At 43.2% G+C, this 24,313-nt stretch overlaps 1 protein-coding gene across 1 annotated transcript in view; it reads right to left on the reverse strand.

Moving 5' to 3' along the window:
- Positions 1-24,313, reverse strand: part of micu1 (mitochondrial calcium uptake 1) — a 102,244-nt gene that overhangs the window by 35,132 nt on the left and 42,799 nt on the right. Inside the window, exons 6-8 of the mRNA XM_080740423.1 lie at positions 9,893-10,007; positions 7,008-7,090; positions 3,307-3,507 (exon numbers count right to left, since the gene is read on the reverse strand). Of these exons, the coding sequence (XP_080596549.1) occupies positions 3,307-3,507; positions 7,008-7,090; positions 9,893-10,007 (399 nt within the window). The remainder of the gene's footprint in view (positions 1-3,306; positions 3,508-7,007; positions 7,091-9,892; positions 10,008-24,313) is intronic.

The following is a 24,313-nucleotide window of genomic DNA, read 5'->3' on the forward strand; positions in this document are numbered from 1 at the left end:
ACACGCCAAGTGTTGCGGCCCGGAGCTGCCCTCCTCACCCTCCTGACACGTTCACGCACAAATGGAAGTCTGTCTTGGTGAGAGCAGAGCTGAAGGGCTGATTAAAAAGACCGCAGCGCGGCCCTTTACACTTCACTGTGCACTGGCCACGCACGGATAGGCTCATGAAGTAAGAACCACCACATGCCCTCCGGTCGCACCCCGATTCTCCCATTTCACGCCCTCTCCGTCTACATGGAAAAGTTCTGCCCTTTTTTTTACGTATATGTGAATTTGAATTTCACGCTAAACTATGTGACTGCAGGGCAGTAATATAATATATGAAATACATAATATAATATATGAAATGCAGAAGTGAGTCAGAAAGTGAGGCCTGATTTTTTTCTTTGTTCTAAGATGGTGTCGCAAAGGGCCTGGGGCCCGACAGCGTGTCGCGGGTTCGAGTCCCAATCCCAACGGCCTTTGCTGCGTGTCACTCCCCATCTCTCTCCCCCATTTTTCATGTCGGTCCAACGGTCTATCCCTATCAATAAAGGCATAAAAGCAAAAACTATATATCTTTAAGATGGTGTTGCATGCCCCCGTTGTTGTGAGCTTGTAGATCAGCTATTTTCTTTGGCAAGTGTAAATCAAACATGATAGAGAAAAACAGTAGGTGCAGGTTTGTGTGTGGGGTGGGGTGGGGGGGGGTTAAGCAACTGGAGGCCATCCGGCCATGAAAAAGATTTAGGTGCTGAATTAAAGCCCAAGCAGTGATGCAGCATCAGCAATTAGAGGGAAAGAGAGAGAGAGAGAGAAGGCGGGAGAGAGGGAGATAGAGAGAGAGAGAGAGAGGGAGGGAGGGAGGGAGGTATAGAGATAGAGGCATTGACACAGTCAGAGTCTTAAAGATGAGCAGGGGTGTCACAAGGGGGGGGGGGGGAGTGGGACTTAGTTACTAGGGCCCAAGGTGGAGGGGCCTTAATTATACTTTAGCTAATGAAATATAGCAGATATACAAGCTCACAGCGCGGCAAGCTTGTAGATCTGCTATTTGTTGTGAAGTTGTGAAAATGTGTGCAAATCTTTTAATATATTATGTACTTTTTAAGCGAACATTTGTAACTCAAATTTTGCTTCTGGGGGGTCCCTGGAATAAAATATTTTGAGATGGGGGTCCGTGGCCTAATACATATCATTTTGGGGGTTCTTCACAGGAAAATATTTGAGCACCACTGACATAGAAACATAGGTTTTTCATAAAACCTTGGATTCGAAATATTCAGACCCCGCACACATTTTCACGAATTTTCAAAAATAGCAGATCTACAAGCTTGTGAGCTTGTATATCTGCTATTTTTCAATAGTTAAAGCACAAAATGTGAGTGAATTTGGTGTGACACCCCTGAAGGTGAGGATGGTCAAGTGTTAACTGCAGTTTTATCATTTGGCTCCTAGAAGCAGCAGAGCGGCGAGCTCATTAACGACAGGGCAGGTACTGCAGAGTGACTCTCAGGCAGAAGAAATCCTGTTCTCAGCGCTTCGGATGGCATGTCGGCAGAACTAGCTAGTCTACGCTAATTAATACAGGAACCATATGGTATGCTCAACAGCAATCAGTGCTTTAGCTCCGCTGGAAGCAGACAGGAAAGGGGTGCTGAGGGGTCCCAGAGGGGGAAATAAAATGGAGTATAACCATTGACTGTAGAAATTGTGCCATTGGAGCAGTTTTAAAGCCTGTTTTTCAGCTTTTTTTCATTTCAAATCTGTCATGTTTCTATATCCAGTCCGGAATGGTGTCTACAGACTCTTTTTAAAGCCTGTTTTTCAGCTATTTCAAATCTGTCATATTTCTATATCCGGTCCGAAATGCTAGCAGAGATGAATGCTATTGTCTGCAACCACAGCGAGGGCGGATCTTCATTCGGTAGAACCAGTAGAACCCTAAATAAATATACCCTACTTAATCATGATTTAAAAAAAGGGACAATAACGAATATCATGATTATTTTAGAAATACTTTAAACTAAATATTGAAAACAATGTGTACATGAAAAGGTTTACTAAGGTGCGTATCACGTCATGAAAGATGAGATATTTTTTAGATGGATTGTTAAATGGACTGAGACCGAGCATAAGGCTCTTATGCACATACACCTCACTAGTTATATAGATTTCTTCACCCGTAACGCTGGGTTCACTCACAGGACATAGAATTGGCTTAGCAGCAGTTCGCAGCTCATCTACTCCACATCCAGTGTGAACCCAGCATTAGTCCTTTCTCTCTTTTTGTTAGCCTTGCCCATGTAGGCTCACGATAATCTTTTCTTTTTAAAAGGTTGATAAAGAGGTTTTTATAACGTGATTCTATTTTAATAATTAATGTTTAAAGTGTTTACATTTGTCTTGTCATTAAAGATAGCTCATTATATTACTTGAGTTTCCAATAGCGTAAACCTAAAACTGTGTCAGTATGACCTTAAACCTACACTGAGTTCATCAACTTGAGATGAGATCATATTATTGCAACCTTGTGCTACCCAGGTGCCTGGTACAGAAAGATAAGTACACAGGGCTCTTCTCCTTATAATGACGTCTCTGTCTCCCTCCTTTGAGGGGAGTGTCTTAAATCCTGTATGAAAACTGTAGATTTTCTCTGTATCTCTCAGAATGCATTCTCATGAATAAACCAACGTATTGATCTCAATATTATCTTCTCATATTTGGTCTTGCGTCACGGTAACTTTACCTGAGCATTTTCAGACTCGGGGCTTCTAATTCTAAGGCTAATCTTCCTAGGTATCACAGACAACTCTACACACTTGACAAATGAAAAATAGCAGATATACAATCTTAAACTATTGTTGAAAAATCATGACAATTTGAGCAAATCTTTGAATATCTCATTTTTAAAGTAAACAGTTGTAACTCAAATATTTGCTTCTGGGCGTCCCCGATACAAAATATTTTGAGACAGGGGTCGGTGTCCAAATACATATAATTCTAGGGGTCCTTGACAGGAAAGAGTTTGAGAACCACTGACGTAGAAACGTGTTTAAAAAAAAAAAAAAAAAACCTTAGAAGGATTTAGAAGACACTCATAGAATCGGGTCAAAATCTGGTCAAAATTCAAATGTTCACGATTTTTCAAAAATAGCAGATCTACAAGCTCGCAGCGCGGCACTCGGTGCCGCGCTGTGAGCTTGTAGATCTGCTATTTTTTAATAGTTAAAGCATAAAATAATAACACACAATAAGGCGTACCCGGTCTAAATGGTATCACAGATCAACTCTACACACTTGGGCAAAACTGCTGTGAAATCTAACCTCCAGTTTGAGCACGTCATGCTGCAGTTTCCTCTGGAACTCCAGGAAACTGCCGATGGTGAGCTTGCCCTTGAGGTCGGCTCCAAAGAAATATGTGGTGAGAGCAGAGCTGCAGCCGGCTGTCTTCAGGGTGTTCCCCGTGGTGGAGCGGTCTCGGTGCCGCATGCCCATACTGGTCTGAGAACGGATGATGCTCTGGACCTGGACCATGTGAAGGGAAAGCATCATGATGATATAAGACCTTTATACTAACAAACAGTGGGGGGAAAAGTACTCACATATTTTACTTTATCAAAAGTATCAATACTGCTGTAAAAGTCCGGAATTCAAAATGTATGAAAAGAGTAAAAGTATGAAAGTGTGAAAGTACAAAATGTTTGAAAATAGCAGATCTACGAGCTCACAACGCGTCGCTATGCGACACGTTGTGATCGGTTATTTTCAAATATCCAAGGTATAAAATAGGCTAAAGTGGTTTATGTATGTTTTATAATATTATGTCTTTATATCTGCAAAGTAACTAGTAACTCAAGTTTTCAAATACATTTTGTGGAGTAAAAGTACAAGATTTGCCTCTGAGATGTAGTGGAGTAGAACTAACCCCGTACTTGAGTACAGTACATAAGTAAATGTACTTAGTTACTTTACACCACTGCTAACAAATGACAAAAAATAAAATTAAAAATCTTCCTGTACCTCCCAATGTTAGGGCTGTCACAATTATTACATAATCGTCTAATCGCAATTATTTGACATTCGCAATCATTTTGTCATAATCGTCATCATTTTTTACATATTAAAAAATGTTCATATTTTCAAACATTTTCTAAAATAATGGAAATAGCAGATCTACAAGCTCACAACGCATCGCAATGCGACACGTTGTGAGCTTGTAGATCGGCTATTTCCACTATCAATATTATTTTTTTAAGTATAGAGTTGTCAAATATGTCTTTGTATCTTTGTACATTTAGGTTATGTATCATATTTGCCATGTGCAACTTCAAAGCCTACAAGCCTAACGGAAGGAATGTAATTGTCAAGTAACAATTAAATCATTAATCGCAATTATTTGAGTGACAATTAATCGTCATGTAAAATGTCATAATCGTGACAGCCCTGCCCAATGTAGCAATTATGATGATTCTCTCGATTCCCTGTGTATTCTAGTCCCATGTCACTGCTAAGTTCTAGCAGTGACAAGTCAATGCTATCAGTTTCCTTTGAATGCCCAGCCAAGCTGGAGGCACTGAGGAGGAGTCAAAGCCCTAGTCTCTGTGGTGAAAGGGAAGATCCATATCCCTGTCATCTGAGCGCCGATGTTAACAATTGTACAGTACAGTGGTTTTCAACCTTTTTCATATCAAGGCATTTGAAACAGGGACCACCATTTGATGAGATTTAGCCTCTAGAATATTTCTTTGTCGTTGGATAAGATCTTTTCCACAATTCCATGCTGTATTGATGTCGTACCATAGGAGAGATAACAGGCAAACGATCAAAACAGTAATGAAGTAATGAAGGTGTTTAACAATAATTTAACACTTGAGAGCGTAAAATGAAACCAAAAGTGTTCATTTGGTTTCATTTTACACTCTCAACAGTTAAAGATCTATACAGGTCAATTTGGTTAGCATCTCTCCATCATTTACTTAGCTGAGGACCACTTGGAACCCCCTCAAGGACCACTGGCGGTCCCTGGACCACTGGTTGAGAACCACTGGTATAGTGAAGTCCCTTAGAAACAGAAAATAACAAATCTAGCGGAAAAACCAGAGGACGTCCAAGCAAGTTATTCAGTGGCTTCCCCCTTTTTAACTGTTCTGCTGCTGTTGACGACGCTCACCGTCATTGAAAGGGTTAATACCATGGCGCCGTTGACGGTGAGGACTGTCAATCTTACTGTATATACAGTAAAGATATTATTACTTACTGTACGTCGCTCCGGTCCCGCCCGCATCGGTAATGTCCGCGATTTGTTTACAACGCACGTCGGGCGTGCACGCGAAGTGAAGCTCCTCCATAGTAAATCCATTGAGAGGCCCATGAAGAAACTTCAATAACTCATAAAAGACATTTGTATACAAAGAGGGGTCTCCACTCTGCACACTCTAGACTCGGGATGGGCGCAGCCATGTTTCCCTTCTGGACCCACACTGTCATGTGACTAGATGACGTAATTGTTGCCGTCAAGTGATAATCCAAAAAAACAAAAACAACCCCCTTCCAGCCCTTCAAAATAATAGCGGCGGCCTATGGAGGAAACGGCGTGGCACCGAGGCACCAAGCAAACCTTCAGATTAAGAGGCACTAGTTGTGTTAAACAGGTCTATTAGTGAAGAAAGAAGTTCTAAATCAGGGGTCTTCAACATTTTCAGGCCAAGGACCCCTTAGTTGAGAGAGAGATGAAGCAGGGACCTCCACTTCCTTTTCGTAGATTCCATATAGTGTATCGTTTGACAACACATCATCAGTGTATTTTGGATTCATGTCAATTAGTGTTTTCAGAAATGTAACCACTTGAAACGTCAATACTAAATAAACTTGACCTTTCACTCTGTACTGTCTGCTCTTTTCCCCTCTACACCAAAGCTCTTCGACGAAAATTGCCGATCTACAAGCTCACGCGAGGCGTTGTGAGCTTGTAGATCTGCTATTTTTGGCTAAAGTTCTCAGAATATGGACGCTAGAGTTCAATTGGTTAATATAAAAAAAGTTTTTATCATACAAAGATTTGGAGGACCCCCTGTAGTAACACTGACGACCCCCTCGGAGTCCCAGACCCCCTGTTGAAGACCCCTGTTCTACATAAAAAGCCTCTTTGATATGACGAGGTCCGACTGATGTTTGAAGAAAGCACCTCTATGACAGTGCTAATGGGAGCAGTGGTATTGCTGTAGTGCTACTGAAAAGCCATCAGACCAGTAACAGTAATGGCAGAGAGATATTAGGCTGTAACACAATAGCACTGCGCTTTTTCTTCCTCAGAAGAGTATGTCAGTGCAGGGCTTATCCTTATTGCCTCTTTGTGTAAAATGACTTAACTGAGATACGATCTAGATGTAGATATTGTGGTATATGCTATTGTAATGGGCAGTCTTGCTCTTTTTTGTTGATTGTTGATGTGCTATATCTGAATTATATTTTGCAGTGTTTGCAGTGGTGGAAATGTACTTAAGTAAAGTACATTTACTTAAGTACTGTACATAAATAAACTTTCGAGGTATTTGTACTTTATTTTGTATTTTCAATTTTCAATAATTTTACTTCTGCTCCACTACATCTCAGAGACAAATATTGTACTTTTACTCAATTGGACTACAATTATTTAAAAACTTTAGTTACTACGTAGTTACTTTGTAGATTTTGATTATTATTACAAAACATACATAACCACTTCAGCCCTATATACATTTCAGCCATTTGAAAATAGCCAACCTACAAACTTGTAGATCTGCTATTTTAAAAAGATTTTATACATTTGAAAACTTGTCAAATGGGACATTCTGCGTAACGAGTACTTTCTACATTTGGTGCTTCAAGTACATTTTCATACCAATACTTCTGTCCTTTTACTCAAGTACATTTTTGAACTCCAGACTTTTACTTGTAACAGAGTGCATCTACATTGCAGTATTGGTAAAAAGTGAGTCATTTTTCCATCAATGGTTATTTTGAATGGTGTGCTGCTGAATCCTGACCTGCTCAAACTCCTCCAGATCCACCTCTCCGTCGCCGTTCAAATCAAACATCTTGAAGGCAATCTCAAAGTTCCTCTGGGGAGCTAGACGCCACGGGACACACACACACACACACACACACACACACACACACACACACACACACATGCAGAAAAGTCAGGGACACACGGCTCATGATAACGAGATCGGCACACAGGACAACACAACAGGGCTGTATCACTGTATCCCCAGAAAAAATAACCTGCAGAGTTCAATACCGACTCAATCAGATATGGGATGCATGGGAGACTGTGTATGGGGCGATAAAGATGAATTGCTGACAGGAGGGAACAGAGTGTGTGTGTGTGTGTGTGTGTGTGTGTGTGTGTCGTGCGTGCGTGCGTGCGTGCGTGCGTGCGTGCGTGCGTGCACACGTGCGCGCGTCATGAAAGATGAGATCCTTTTTAGATGGATTGTTAAATGGACTGAGACCGAGCATAAGGTGTCCTGCCCGTGTGCTAATGAACGACTTGCCCTTGAGCATCTCCCCGGCGACAATCTCATACCAATGAGATAAGCGTTGTTGAACGGTCAAGTCGAGCTGGGAATTTAAACGTTTTACTGGCCCTTTTGGAAAGGAGAGGAACTGGACTGTCCAAACCATTCATAACGGAATGAAACTCTCAAGGCCAACAACACATCCTGTACATCGATATGGCTGTAGCTCAGTTATAGAGAAAACAACAAGACAAACCACTCTTTCAGTGAAACAAGATAACTAATACAGATAACTTGCCAGACAAGCCGTTATCCGTTGCAGCAACTGACAGTTATTTACACCGTACTGAGCAGGAGGAGATCCTTCTGGCCTAGCGAGCATTATTACTGTATATACAGACATTTGTAAAGCAGAATGGACAGTGATGAAATGGATTTTCTTCTTCTTTTAGGTGGCAAAAGCATTGCCTGGCGTTGCCAGCCTCTATCACACACTTCGTTTTGGGAAGAGAGTCTGGGATCTCAGGAAGAGTTTTCATTTCTGGGGTTTGCCCCAAACCACGTGCCCCAAGCCTACAGAAACCACGTTCCCCAAGCATACAACCCTGATTGGCCAACCCTTGAAGCTGGTTGAGGAAATAGAATCTCAATGGATCGGTGCCAGACCGTACTACAACAGTCTGGTTTATTAACCAGGCAAGCAAAAGCAGGGAAACAAAGACATAAAGTGTAGGGCAGGGGTCTTCTACAGGGGGTCCGGGACCCCTAGGGGGTCCTCAGAGTTACTACAGGGGGTCCTCCAAATCTTTGTGTGATGGGAACTTTTCCCCCCCCCCCCCTTTCTTATATTAACCACTTGAACCCTAGCGTCTATATTCTGAGAACTTTAGCCAAAAAATAGCAGATCTACAAGCTCGAGGCGTTGTGAGCTTGTAGATCGGCTATTTTCGGCAAAAAGCTTTGGAGGGGGAAAAGAGTAGACTAAGTACAGAGTGAAAGGTCGAGTTTATTAAGTATTGACGGTTCAAGTGGTTAAATATCTGAAAACACTTTATCATGAATCCAAAATACACTGTTGATCGTGCTGTCAAACAATGAAACTATATCTATGAACAGGTTGTAGGGGTCCCTGCTTCGTCTCTCTCTCAACTAAGGGGTCCTTTGCCTGAAAACGTTCAAGAATCCTGGTGTAAGGGACAAACAAGCTAAAATCCTGACAGTATTTAATGGACCCTATAGACTAGAGGTCTGACATGTTTAGCCCATTGATTATTACTGCAAACCGTTTCCCAAAGCATACTGTGGTTTGGTTGATTTTTTGGAGGCAACCAGTGGATTCCGTTCATTTCAGAATGAAAATCAATTTGCAGAGACAGGAAAACCCAGCTCGAGCTGGATAATCCAACACGCTAAATATCATTGCTAGGTCATTTTGAGTCAAAGTTAGGTCATGCATTTGAACGATTTGTGGATTGTGGATTGATTTTTAAAAGTGTAGCCAACAATTGCCCCCGGGGAAAAGATTGATTTATGAACAAATGTAAAATTGCCATGATTTATAATTGACTCATTTATTCAGGTAATTTCGGCAATGTTTTTTGGAGAAAATGTAGCAGTGACTCACTGCTTGCTTTAGCCTGATGACCAATATCTCCCCGGTCCCCCTTTGGTCTACTGTACTCTAGTGGTTAAAATATTGGCTTTGCGCGTGGGAGACACGAGTTCGAAATCCTGGGTGTTACATAAACAAATGCAAACCAAAAAAACACATTACCTAAACTATAAAATAATTAACAGGAAAACAGCCTGTGTGCGAAATCTAGTCAAAGCTGACCTCATTGACAGAGATTGTATACTTTGGTTATTCAAACATTGTATACGTTTTTTTTTTTTTGTTTGTTTTTTTGTTTTTTTTTTCAGATCAAGGACCCCTTAGCTGAGAGAGAGAGAGAGAGAGAGAGAGAGAGAGAGAGAGAGAGAGAGAGAGAGAGAGAGAGATATTAAGCAGGGACCCCCATTGCATATTGTATTAAATTGTGTTGCAGATTTTCATAGATTTCATAGATAGATTCATAGACTTGTTTGAAAGCACTGTCATCAGTCTATGTTGGATTTGTGTTAATGTGTTTTTTCAGACATTTAACCACTTACATTGTTTAACCTCTACACCAAATATTTTTGCCAAAAATAGCCAATCTACAAGCTCTCAACGCCTCACAGTGCGAGGCGTTGAGAGCTTGTAGATCTGCTATTTTCTGCTTTAAGTTCTCCTCAGAATAGGGATGTGGGGGTTACAGTTGTTCATTTAAAATAATTATCCTATCACAATGATTTGGCGGACCCCATGTAGTAACTCTGGGGACCCCCTGTTGAAGACCCCTGGCATAGGTGTTCAATCAGATACATACTGGAGAGCACGGTGGTGAGGAAGATGTAATCGGAGAAGGAGATGAGGCCGCATTCTCCCAGCGTGAAGAAGATGCTGTCCTCATCTGCAAACTTCTCCCTCTCCTGGGTGATCTTCTGCTCCGGGGAGAGAGAAGAGGTGTGTTAAAACCCACACACTGTGACGGAAGGGCTTCCCCTTACAGCTGTTAAAATGGACCCATGATGGAAGGATGGACAGCTTCCTGTGTGCCGTGTGTGTGTGTCTCTGTGTGTCTGTGTGTCTGAGGAGGCTCATTGAAACCACTTCTAATCTGTCATTAAAAAATTGTCAATTGAGTACCTGAGACAAATAAGTCCATATATATATTTCTTTTAATATATATATTTTTTGATTTACCAGACTAAACCACAAACTAGTCATTTTTAATCTGTTAAATTGTTAATGTACTCCCCCCTCATTTTGTTCAATTGTCTGTTTTAATGTTATCTGCTCCCTTTGTCTGCTGAATATTGCTTGTAAGTACTTATACTGTTGTTCCACAAACTGTTGGAGATATACTGTTCTTTCCACTTTCCATAAGTAGTATGTCTTATATTTCCTAATATATATGAGTTAAGGAAAAAAGATCTAATGCAACAAAATGAGGGGGGAGTGCATTAAGTATTTAACAGATTAAAAACTTCTAGTTTAGACTGTTTTTCTGTCTCAGGTACTCAATTGTCAAAAAAACGTTTAAGAAACTAGCGAAGATAGCCGATCTGCAAGCTCACAAGTACGCGCCATGATGACACATTGCGGGCTCGTATAGATCTGCTATGTCCGCTGTCCCGTCGTACGACAAAGCGTACAGGACCAGGGGTTTACGTGGTTTTGTCCGAAAAAAAGAATGTGGCTGAGCTCAAACACGCACAAAAGTGCACAGACACAAACACAAAAACACGAACGTTGTTGTAAATATATTATGGTTATAAAGGAAGGTAACAGGCCAGGGAAAAGTGGGATCATAACCAATAAACTATCATGCAAGTGCTGTGCATACACATGAAGCCGAACAGGCAGGGAGGAGGAGGAGGGCAGCGGTGAGGGATGGTTAAACACTAGTCTATTAGTAGTAGTGGTGTCGTGCCCGTCACATCATCAACAGTGGCTGTACTCACAGTGTGGAAATCGACACACAGAGAGAGAGAGAGAGAGAGACAACACCAAGAAAGAGAAACACTGTGGCACAAACACAGAGACTATTGATTAACTCAGTTAGCGCCGGGCGACTTTACGAGCGACTAGTTCACTATGGCGTTTGGTGCCGAGCGACTCGGAGCGACTTTTATATAAAAGCATTGTTTAAGCTTTTAATATGTGTTTATAGACGGAGCGAAATGGTTAGCTTACCTCAGCTAATGTCCACACGTAAACCGTGAAAAAAAAAGGATACGATTATGACGTCACCTTTAAACCAGGGCTTCCTGTTGACAACAGGCCTCTGCTAGCGTTAGCCTCAATGCAACCATCCGACCCTCACGTAGCTTCACTAGGTCGGATTTTGATTCTGAAACTTTCTGTGTGGCATCTATATACGTCCCGATGCCCATACCAATGGTGGTTTGAGACGATCAAGCACGAATTGAACAGTATTGAGCTGAAATGGTGACCGGCGGCCCGTCCATGTTAAGTCAATGAGGACCAAGTCAGCGTCTCATCCTGTTATGTGGATTTAAACAGGCTTAACATGGGACCATGTCAGTGTATGGTGTATGGTGGTCTCTAGTGGTCATCTGGTGGTATGGTATGTTGAACGTGCATTCGTTAAGGTGGTCTGGTTAAGGTGGTCTGGGGGGATACAAAATAGCTATTTCCTGGCGTTATAAGCGCACATTCATATTCATATTTTGGAAATCTGGCCCTGTATGAGTTAACTATATGTGGGAAAACACAACCCGGAAATGTATTAATCCTCAAAAACAACGAAAGTGACCTTTCTTTCTCTGCCACACTCTCGCTCACACACGCACACGCGCGCGCGCACACACACACACACACACACACACACACACACACACACACACACACACACACACACACACACACACAGAAACATTTCCTCGTTAGCATGTGTATAGTTACAGCATTGCATGAAAGGTTTTGTCTTAATCCACATGCGCGCGACACACACACACTCACAACACTCACACGATGGTAAACACAGATCCCCGCTATTAAACTGGGGAGACGGTTCGACCAAAACGCACACACACACACGGACACACACACACACACACGAGAAGAAGAGAAGAGGACAGACGTAGGACAGAGCATGCTAGAGGGGGAGAGAGACGGAGGGGGACTGGAGAAGAGGGCTGTACTGTATGTACGCGGCCCAACGTGGTGGAGTTACCTCCGTCTGCAAGAGAGGTCCGGTTCAGGAGGAGGAAGGAGGAGCAGAAACAAACGTTATAAAAAGAAGTCTGGTCTCTGGCAGAGAGAGAGAGGCCTCGGGGCGCAGCGCGCACCATATGTGCTGTGCTTTGCCTTTCCCGTCACCTCACACCGTAAAGAGCCTTCTGCACCGCGTCAATCCAACCCGCCGGGAGTGTACGTAATACCAAATGGACCCATACATACGGGTCCATTTGGTTACATTTTGTACATTCCCTGAGTTGGATTAACACACGCATGGCATGCATACATACTGTACATACACAGAGAAAAAACATAAAAAGAATTCCCAGACGTAAGATTTTTTTTAGGAGAGCACCACTTATTTTCAGAATTCACATCCGTAGTTCAATAGTCGTACATTTGTGTACTCGGGGGGAACTCGCGATGTTCCTCAGATGTTTAAGCTATACTGTACCACCCGATGCTGCTCACATTGACAAAATGAGCGAGTGCATTCTAATCTTGTGTGTGAAATCTGCAATCACAGTTCCCTGCTTTTCAGCTTCTCCAAGTGATTGTCGATGGAACTGTACATTGGGGTTAAGTTACAGTTTGGACAAGCAAGCAGTTTGGACGGTCAAACTGTATTTGTCAGCGACGGGGAGGGGTGAGGGGGACGATCTAGAAAGCGAGTTGCCGAGTTCACAATGTGACATCTGTGCTGGGACCTATTTATAAACATTGCATGACAAACATAGCTGAATAGTGAAATTAAGTGGTGGTCTTCTTCGCAAAAGAGAAGGTTTTGACCAGATGTAAACATTACTTTCCCTCCCATGAACCCGCTCCTTCCACATGAGATAAAAACGACTGCTAAAAGCAAGTGATATACTGTATAGCTTTTATGAACTGTATCGCTATCCCCAATTGGCACACACACACACACATCTTGATTCATCCGTTTCACTGACGTGAATACAGAAAACCTGTGGTTTTACGGTAACATTTATAATTAATGGCCCCGATGCGTAATGAGGAGAGGAGAGAGTGGTTCATGGAGAGCGGGGGAAGGAAGAGAAAGGTAGAGAGAAAGCTATTACTGGAATAATAGTACTGCAGATATATACAGTATATCGTCAATGTCCAGCAGCAACCTTGTATCTCCAAGTTTCAAATGTGCACGTTTTCTCGTAAATGAAAGTCCTGCATCGTAATATAAGACTGTTGCACACAACTAGTGAAAATAGCAGATCTACAAGCACACAACGCCTCGCGATGCGAGGCGCTGTGTGCTTGTAGATGTGCTATTTTCGCAAGTTTAAAACCATTTTTAAAATGATAAATAAAAAGAAAACGTTTTTGGACATACAGTACAAGGTTTCCACCCGACAACGTCGATATACAGTATATATATGAGAGAGAGATGAAAGACGAAGCCAGCTGCTGCAGGAGTTGGTGTGCAAATGTTTTCACGTGTTTGTGTGTGTTTGTATTGGAAGGAGATTGAGCAAGAGAGAGGGAGAGAAATGCAGAATTCACGCTCCATCGAAGAATAGCCTAAAACAAGCCAATCTACAAACCTTTGCTGGAAATGAAGCCACTTCCGGGGTTCTCATTGAATCTGCTGTTCCTATAAGTGGCCCAGCAGATGTCGCTATTTCACCTTATCTCTACGAGGTTTTGGTGAACTTTAAACTTGATATTATTATCATAGTAAACCAGGGCTGCCAAAAAGGTAGATCGTGATCTACCAGTAGATCACAAAGGCTGTGCTGGTAGACCACATGACATGCCCCTAAAAATATATAATTACAAATATGAAGAAATGTTTCCCTTTTTCTCTCAAGTCAAAAAAAGTGTGGGCACCCCTATAGTAAACCTTCTCCAAAAAACATTTGCGTTTAGTAAATTATCGTCACATCAATTTTAAAATTAATGATAAAGTAGGTTATGTTTCTCGGCTTCACGCGAGACCACCGTAAGACCAATTATGACTCAGGCTAAGGAGAGACAGAATAGACCCATACAGTAGGGGTGTTGATTAGGGATGGGACAATATGAAAATGTCATGTCACGATTATTACCGCGATATTACCGCGATAATGAAAATATCCCCAACAACATGCATTATCCTGGGGCAGAAGATTCGCCAGAAAATAGCAGATCTTCAAGCTCACAACATGGTGCGACGCGTTGTGAGCTCGTAGATTGGCAATCTTTGGGCAAAGAGATTTTGTAGACTGTATCAAGTATGTTATTTGCAGGTCCGTATTGCCAATTATAGAGGGTTTAAATGGTACCGGATATGCAGCTCAGCAAATAAAAGGTGAATTGATCCCAGTGCATGACGAAGGATAATTTCACAATAAATGTAAATCTCCTCGATACAATTATTGTGAGTGATTTTTTATCACGTTAAACGATGATGCCATGCCACACACAAAGCTCTCTGGAGCTCGCCTTAAGTGAGAGGCAACCAGGAGGATCTCCGCTCTCTAACGCAGACCTGACTGCATGAGTGAACACACACACATACACGCCTGCCTGCCTGCCTTCCCGCCCACACACATGCACGCGATATGGGACATGTAACCACACAGGGGGCCTCATTAGAACCATCAGTATGGAGGAGGCACGCTGAATAATCAGGAGTAATAACTCATACTGTAGTCTACGCTGGAATAGTCCAAGGACAAACATAGCCCTACTGTAGGACATCAGCTTACTCTCCAACCACGTGGAGCAAGCACAGGAGCTCTTAAGCAGAGTGGAGTCAGAGTGTGCCAAGGTTGGCCTTCGGCTGAATGCCAAGAAAACCGAGGTGCTCACCTTTAACATCCAAACGGAACATCCACCCCTGACAACAACAGGAGGTACTGCTCTGAAGGAGGTCAAGGACCTCCTTCACCTCCGGGACAACCAGATCTTATTTTATTGTTGTTTGGGACACGATCAACACAATCCTGAGGTTTTGTGTTCAATCTATGTTTTTAGATATGTTAGTATTTCAGCATGCTACAAAGCATCATATGATGCATTTAGCATCATATGATGCTTTGTAGCATGCTGAAATACAAAAATACTAAAATCTAAATGGCTAATCAACAGAGCGAATAGCAACAAAAAAAAACATCACTGCGAGTCTGTGTGGGTGGCCGAATAAAAACAAAAACACCGCAAACACAGCTAACGCACAAACAAATAGCCCTTTCGTAATCAGCTTCTCTTGTAGCACATGTCCAACATCCTACACTGGAGCCATTCCATCCTTGGACTGAGTGATGGGCCGATAATAGCTAAAGCTAACATCTCTCTCACACACACACACGATACCCTGTGCTGCCATGCGTCTCCGCCACATTAACACATGCATGATGACGCACTCTGCATTCTTTCAGGGCCCCTACACACACTCTCTCTCTCACACACACGCACTCCCTCACACCACACTGTGCTTTAGGTTTCCTTTAGGCTCCACAGCCTGTCGGACTGGGAGTGTGTTGTGCACCTCGGGGGCATCATCCTCCATAGTTCTACATGACTGGTGATGGCTTGGAGACCCCCTCCACCCCCATCAAATCTGTTCTCTGTTGGACGAGGAGCCCAGGGAGAACTTTCAGTCCATGCTCCCAAACACAATTATAATTCTGATGCATGCAACATTTCTGTGCTGGGTAGGGCATTCACGCTTAGTGATTTTTAGTGTTCGAATTATTCGAACGCAAAGTATTCGAATAGTCGAATATTCGACAGGACTGGCCAAACTGTCAAATATTAAGTAAGCAAGAGGCGAACATTGTGAAAATAGCCAACGCGAGGCGTTGTGAGCATGTAGATCTGCTATTTTCACAATATTTATCTGCGGAACCGAGTCACATTAAATGTAATACCTACAATTCCAAGTGCTTGTCAGGGTGGGGGTCCCCAGTTCAAATATGTTGATTTTGGGGGTCACGGCCTAAAAAGGTTTGAGAACCTCTGGTATAGAGCATTAACAAATTCATCCACCAGGGGCATTGATAACTCATTCTTATGACTTCCTATCTAGCCAAGCTTTATAAACTATATAAAACAACTAAAACAATAAAAATAAGCGAATATTTGACTTCGGTGAACAATGTCGAATAGTGACTTTGATATTCGAATATTCGAATATTTGGTGAATGCCCTAGTGCTGGGACTTCATTCTCATGTTCAAGAGATGATGGGGGGGAGACCGAAACTCTTTGTTGCTCTGGTATTTTGGACCAACAATGTACAGGTTTGGTAACAGTTAAACCAGATTTACGTATACTCTAGTTCTGCGTTCAACTGAACACAGTACTCAACGAAGTATAAATCAAGCCTTGATTGGTCAACCAAGAGGACACGATGATTCTAAAACACAATTATCTAAAGGATCCCAAACTCTGTTGTACAAAAACATTCAGCCGCAGCGTACTCTGAACTTCAGTCGACCTGTCTGTCCGAGTTGTCTTCTGAGTCGGTGCTTCTGAATGTGTCAACCGGTTTTTCCGTTTTATACGTTTGAGAAGTCTCTAGTTTGTATGTACAGTAGGCCAGGGGTTCCCAAACTTTTTTGTCTCTGGGCACCCCATGAATATTTTTTTAATCCGAGGCACCCCTACATTATAATTTTCACACCCAGCATCTTACATTTATAGCATATCGTCGTTGTCGGGTGGAAACCAATGTCCAAAAACCGTTCGTTTTGTATTTATCATCTATAAAATGTACTAAACTAGTGAAAACAGCAGATCTACAAGCACACAACGCCTCACGATGCGAGGCGTTGTGTGCTTGCAGATCAGCTGTTTTCACTAGTTTTGTGCGACAGTCTTGTATGATGAAGCAGGGCTTTGCTTTACCAAAAGACGTACACATTTGAAACTTGGAGATACAAGGTTTCTGCCCGAAAGTGACGATATTTTTGTGATTATGTTGCAAGGAAAACGTTGAGATAATAGCCATTTTGGTTAGAACTGACTGAAAATAACTTTGTACGTCAAGTTTAAAATGATACTAAATACTTTTTCAAGTGTCCAAATAAATTCCAAATATTATCAAATGATCTCGCGGCACCCCAGGGTGCCCCGTCACCCACTTTGAAAACCACTGCAGTAGGCTGTGTCTCTGGATGTGTCAGTCAGTCAGTCACGCCACGGCCAGTTTCTGCGAGCTTGAATCCCGATGACACACTGCCAAGCCCACGCCACGATGCCTTGGGGAGCTGAGGCAGAAATGCAGAGCTGTGACAGCCAGGGCTGGGGGCTGGGTCAAGATTTAGCGCCCTCATACACACACGTTCACTTCACACATGCTCGGTTAAGTGTATGGTCAGCTCCCTATAATCTCCCTAATGTAATAGACTAGAGCTAGATCAGCCCAGTAGCAGTCCCACGAGTTCCATCCCATTTCCGAGTTCATCGTGCCCAGAAGTTTACGAGTGGACAGCTTGCATGTCAAAGGGATAAATAAGTCTCTGCTAATTTCACAGTTATAGTTCGGTAAACTGTTTTCACGCACGTCGTTTCAAAATTACCAAGTCGGGCTACACAAAGGAAAAAGCTATTAGGATGCATGATTGCACGTAGGGGTGAAAATATTGCATCACTTGGAACATAAGAAATTGTGTTCGGGAAAATTATTTGAGCTGCTTAAGGAGAAACCGAGTGATGAAGGATTTTATAGTCTTTGTCTGTAGTGTTGCTTTGATGGGCTCAATCATTCCGCAGATGTGACGATGACGACGACGAGACATAAATGTCAACGCTGATCCAGTATTGTCTCTGTGGCATTGCAATGGAAAACAGCCATCTGCCTGAGCCATTTGAATGAGATACTGAGTTCATTGAACACGTAACACGGCAATCCATTCAATGCGCGTTCCCAAAAGAACTGGCAAAAGAACCATATTAAACACGCCAGCCAACCATTAAACACTTTCCTGCTATTTATTTATATACAATACATTGTGAAAACCCTTCCACGTGTTGTGTGTGTGTGTGTGTGTGTGTGTGTGTGTGTGTGTGTGTGTGTGTGTGTGTGTGTGTGTGTGTGTGTGTGTGTGTGTGTGTGTGTGGGGCCTGGCGGTTGGCCTGGGAGACAGTGGCAGTTTGGTCCTCACGGCCCACTTTAATGCCACTGTACAGACTGCAGTGTTTTCTTGACGATTAGATCAGCCTCCCCGTCCAACAGTGCTGCAGCTGCAGAAACACTGATAACAGGCGAGGCAGAGGGAGGCTGCACAGCCGGGGACCAGGGACTCAAATGCTGTGGCATGCTCTTAAAAACTCTGCGCCAACATTTGGCCTTATATATTGTTTTTTTTCCCCACTGTCAGTAAAAAAAAGGTGACCTTTCTAAGGTTATGTCACGCATGCGATGTATAGAGTATGCTATTTGGCTTCTGTAGAGTCAAGTAGACTAGAGATTTCTACAGCAATTCAACAGAAGAGATTTTTTTTTCCCGCCAGTTGATTGTCCTCTGCATGGGCCCCCAACAACAAAGACACAAAGACCAGCTTCTGAAGATGAAAAACCAAGGCTGTTGCAGACAAGAGAGACAAAGGAAAGAAGGGAGGTTGTTTTTCATCCATGACTCCCCGGACATGAGAGGTGGCAGCCTGTGGCTGTCTGACTGTTCTCTCATCTTTTGTACAGGTGAGCCACTCCTGGCGGCTATGTGACTGACATCCAGAGATGGGCACAAAATACAAAAAAGTATTTTGAAAATACTTGGTCAGTACTTGGTTTAATATTGACCAGGATACGGTCAACAAGATACTATTCTGGTGACAGTGTCCTGGTAAGTATTTTCAATTTGTATTTCAAATACTTTCTTGTGTCTTGTGCCCATCTCTGCACATCACATCACAACAGTGGATTGGAGCACTGTCTGCACCAGAGGGAGACCAGAATGAATTGGAGCAGCGACCTATGATGTCTGAAGTGGGACTGAAGGCTCCCAGTTATCTACCCAGCTCAGCTGGAGTGTGCTTCACTGGAACTAAGGCATGGTCCCTCTTTATTTATTTTTCTCTGCGGTGCGTCCGGCTTGGCCGGGCGATCCATTCTTTCTCGGGTGGGCAGCCGGCCCGGGAGAATGTTCTCCGTTGCTCCATTAAAACCCATTCTCAGCCATTTTACAATATGCTTGTGCGCCTATACTGCCGGGAATATTATTCATTTTTCAGAAACACAGTAGATCGCCCTCATATGCATGAAATTATTCTAGGCTGTAATCTATATAATGTACACTAGATGTCGCCAACGATTAAGGTCTCTGGCGATTGCTAGAAGGCCTCAAGTTAGCAGCCTGTCCATCCACTTACCATTACCATTAGCGTTAGCATGGAAGAGCGCGGGACCCGTGCACGCCATACGCGCGCTTGATGGTCTAAAAAAACTTAGTGACTATGGCCTTAGATGCGCAATAGACGCACAGACACTTCAAACCGGATCAAAATCCGACGTATTGATGCTGAGATTTAGCGGTGATGCTGTAATGGCTTCCAATGTAAAAAAATATGTTTGTTTACATGGGAGAAACGCTCGATTTCCGGCGATGACGTCATTTCCATCGCAAATTCATTGCTTAAGCTTATATGAACCTAGAAATGTCAGTTTTTGCTCTAAAAATGTCAAAAAAAATACCAAAAAAATTAGAAAATTATCAGAAAGGCGACGTTAGGCGATCTGGCTGCCTCAGCCCCCCCCAAAATGGCGATTTTTGGCAATTTGGCTGTGAATCAGTTAACTCTTTTGCCGCCATTTAGGTTGTTTACAGTCAGCTCATGGCCATCAAAGTAGCTTACCTTTGCGAATTTATAGAAAAATAGCCATCCGTTATTTCCTATCGCAGTCTTGTGTAAAATAAAGCTGCATCGCTCACCGAGTCGTCATGAAAAACCGCAACACTATGGGCGCAGCCATTACGGAGCGAGAGGCTCCTCCTCCCCCCCTCTGTTTGCATCAGTTTTCAGACATAGAAATAGAGAAAGTAGATCCAGGCTGAGGAGAAAACCACCAAAGAAGTGATCCCGCCGCCATTATTGTTTATGTGCGCTCCAGATTTGAGACTAACGTTACGGGAGCTGCTGCTACTGTACAACACACCCGCGCCACCCCTCATCTGCTTACAGTGCTCAGACAGGTAAAAGAACGAACGCTCGTTATGGCGCGGCGGACATGGGAAACAAAGAACGAGCGCTCATTTAGCAGTAAAAGAGTTAATGCAGGGTGGTCGGCGCGCCTGTTTGAGGGGGGAACGGGGGGTGTTCCTCCACATGAGTTAGGCTCTGCTGTCACAAGCATTAGGCTCTCGCAGTGAAACTCCTGGCTTTCAGGTGAAGTCGTGGAGACTTAATGTGTTCTGGAGAAGACACGTTTTTCTGCACCATCCCTTGGGATCATTTGTGTGGGCTGGCAGTGACAGACTACATTTAATTTCAGGATGGGGTAAATTGGCTTGATGACTAAATTAGGGGTACAGTTTAGGATTGTTAGTTGAAAAATATTTTGTTTAAAATGGGAATATTTGTTTTTTATGCAATATTTCTAAAAATAAATAATCATAATCATGGTCCCTCTCCAAGGCATGCACGCAGCCATACACACACACACACAACTCCATGTTAATGTACACAAATATTGTATTGTATACATACAACAGTGGAACACAACTCACTAGCAAAAGCTAAATCCCTATGAGGTTCCCGAAAAACTGAACTTTGCACTGTTGCATCACCGGTGTAACAAGGCATTAATATTCAGTGCATGATGTAAGTCTAGTGATGATACACTGTAACCGGGACATGAGTAGCTGCTAGGTGGGCGGGGGCGACTAATGCACCAGGTCCCCCACCTCCAGTCCCAGGGGTAATTAATTGAGCAGGTGTGCTGCTAAAATAACTCATAATTATTCATAGAAGTGGAGAAGACACGCAGATTAATGGACGCCGGCGTGGAACGCTCGATAAACAATTATGGCTGCTAAGGAGTGGCAGCTGTCCCGCCCGGCGAGTCCAGATAGAGAGGGACCGAATTAACCGACCAGGTGTGTGTGCGCTCCCACACGTTCCAAAGTTACGTATACACAGAGACAGAGACAGAGACAGAGAGAGAGGTGTGTGTGTGTGTGTGTGTGTGTGTGTGTGTGTGTGTGTGTGTGTGTGTGTGTGTGTGTGTGTGTGTGTGTGTGTGTGTTCGCAGACTTTGCACGCTATTGAGAAGAGAAGCTGGTTTTGCAGAAAGTGACAGTGTAAAAACTAAAAGCAAGAGAGACACAGCCACGGCATTCCCCACAGCTGCCCGTGGGACTTCCCTGCTGAAAGAGAAAGAGTTATCATGAGAACGGTTGGTGCAACAACAAGACTTTTGAGACAAGAAAGATGACTGGTTTTCCCATATTGCGTCAGAGAGAGCCCCCCTCAGCATTCCTCCTGAGTGACAGACGTCCCCTCTCGGTCACGTTAAGAGGCCTCGGCGTGGGAGAGCAGAGGCCCTGGTATTGCAGAGCCAGAACGTGGGAAGAGGAATTGGTTCGGTACAGAAACAACAGTGTAACAAATTGACGTCCGTAGACCATTCTAAACCATGCTCTAAGGAACTCATGCAGCGTTGCCGTCTGGATAATCCAGTCAACGGATTTGTGAGGGGGGGGGGGAGCTATCAAGCAGTATATATAGCTTGATCGTTGGCTGACAGGCAAGAGCCATTTCCTGGTGTCTTGGACCACTCTGTGATACCACCATGCGCAGAGAGGGGGCGCCACGGCACCTAAAACTATACATTCTCCCCCTTCGGAGCAGACACAGGCAAGTGGAGCAGTGCATGCTGGGAGCTACAGCGCGGCGCCAAAGCAAGGGAAACAGCTAAGAGCTCGTTTAACAGTCGTCAGAAGAAGAGAGAAAGAGGAAAAAGCCATAAAGCAAGAGAAGAAGAATAAGATGGGGGGGGGGGGGGGGGGTCTTCTGTCACTCGGCACAGTCGGCAGTGACAGAAATAAGTTCCATATAAAATGGCTTATTATAAGGCTACCTGCTCATTACATCTCAGCTTCGCAGAGACTTAACATTTACATATTCCTTGAGCCGCCTGGTGTAGGGATTTGTGATTTTACACAGCACTGGCTAGTCTGGCTATGTTAAATAATTCAATAGTGCAGCAGCAGTGTTTAATTATCTCTGCATGGGGGGCACAAAAGAGAAAAGAATTCTTTCAATAATTCAGCAGAGAAGGTAAAGGCGGGCATAGTGCTTTCCATAAGGCCACACAATGGACAGCCTGGCGGGGAGCTCTTCAAACAAATGGCAAACAGGCTTTATGAGTCCACAACACACAATGGGCTGTTCCTGGCTGCTGTAACGTATACGCAGGCCAAGGCTTGCTCTTTATTTGCTGTGTTTGTCTCCTAGTTCCCCTGGCAAAGGGAAGGGTCAGACATACTGTACACACCTGCTTAAAGTTCAACTCATTTGATAGGTATGTAAAAGGTGTGGCACGCTGAAAATATCAAATCTACGTGCCTTATAACCAGTGGTGGAAAAAGTACTCAAATGTAAAAGTATCAATACTGCAATGTAGATATACTCTGTTACAAGTAAAAGTCCTGAATTCAAAATGTACTTGAGTAAAGGTATGAAAGTATTGGCATCAAAATATACTTAAAGTACTAAAAATAAAAGTACAAAATGTTTGAAAATAGCAGATCTGACGCGTTGTGAGCTTGTAGATGGTCTATTTTCAAATAGCCTAGGTAACAACTAAAGTTTTCAAACAATTGTAGTGCAGTAAAAGTACAATATTTGGATCCGAGATGTAGTGAAGTAGAAGTACTGAAAACTGGTACAAATACCTCATAATTGTAGTTAGTACAGTACTTAAGTGAATCTACTTAGTTACTTTACACCACTGCTTATAATGTCATGTGTTGCGACACAAATTCACAATCGTGTGAGTTTGTAGTTCGGCTAGTTTTGTTCCATTGGTGGAAACTACTTTTTTTTTTAAATGCACACACCAACTGTATGGACATTCGCTGCGCATCATTAGACTGACTCTATGAGGAGGAATCATTATTCTACTCTGCTTCCATCCTCATAATTATGACACTTAACTTCACCCTTTCTGCTGAGTACTACTAGATATAATCCTCTACAGCTCAGCTTGATGAAGAGTTGGGTGGTAAATTCAGGACAGTTTTATAACCAATCTAACGGTTTCTTTCTTGAGTGTAACTTTTAATGCACAATTTGGCTCGTGTCCTAATAATTGAGGCTGGCGGATGGGTTAACTGAAGCTGAGATGCAATAAAAACCAGGAACTTATAGTGTTAAGCTGTTCCCCCAGAACTAGCGGTTGTGAATAGATTATACCCTCCAAATTACCAAAAAGGAGGGAGGTAGGGAGAGAGAGAGAGAGAGAGAGAGAGAGAGAGAGAGAGAGAGAGAGAGAGAGAGAGAGAGAGAGAGAGAGAGAGAGAGAGAGATGCACATTAGAGTAGATAGTGAGTGTACATAGTGCATAGTTTTTTGTCATTCAGGCACACTCGCATGCTGCACGGCACACGCCCCATACCTGCCAGAAGTCCTGCAGAGAGGGAGGGGCGGAACGGGGATGGACAGACAGACAGACAGACAGACAGACAGACAGACAGACAGACAGACAGAGAGAGAGGTAGGGAGGGAAGGAGGTTTATAGAAGGAGAAAGGGGGTTGAACAAGGAGGAGGAGGAGCGGTTGGGGGAGGAGACAGGTGGGGAAAAGTTGGAAGTGGAGCGGGTAGGAGTTTTGGGAGGGGGTACAGATAGTTGAGGATAATTATTCAAGGGGAAGGGGGAGAGAGAGAGAGAGAAAATGGAGGCATTACTTGTTATGTGCGAGAGAAGAGGATGATTGCAAGAGACAGAGCACAAGCGATTAAACAACAACAGCTTAACGTAACGATGGCAAGTCACAACAATTATATAAACAGCGAGTTGCAACAACAACGTGTTACAACACAACGAGGGTAGAAGGAGGGGAAAATGGTGTGAAGTAACAGGAGAGTATGATGATGAAAC

The sequence above is a fragment of the Nannobrachium achirus genome (assembly GCF_963921795.1).
Source record: "Nannobrachium achirus genome assembly, chromosome: 13".
Classification (NCBI taxonomy): Eukaryota; Metazoa; Chordata; class Actinopteri; order Myctophiformes; family Myctophidae; genus Nannobrachium; species Nannobrachium achirus.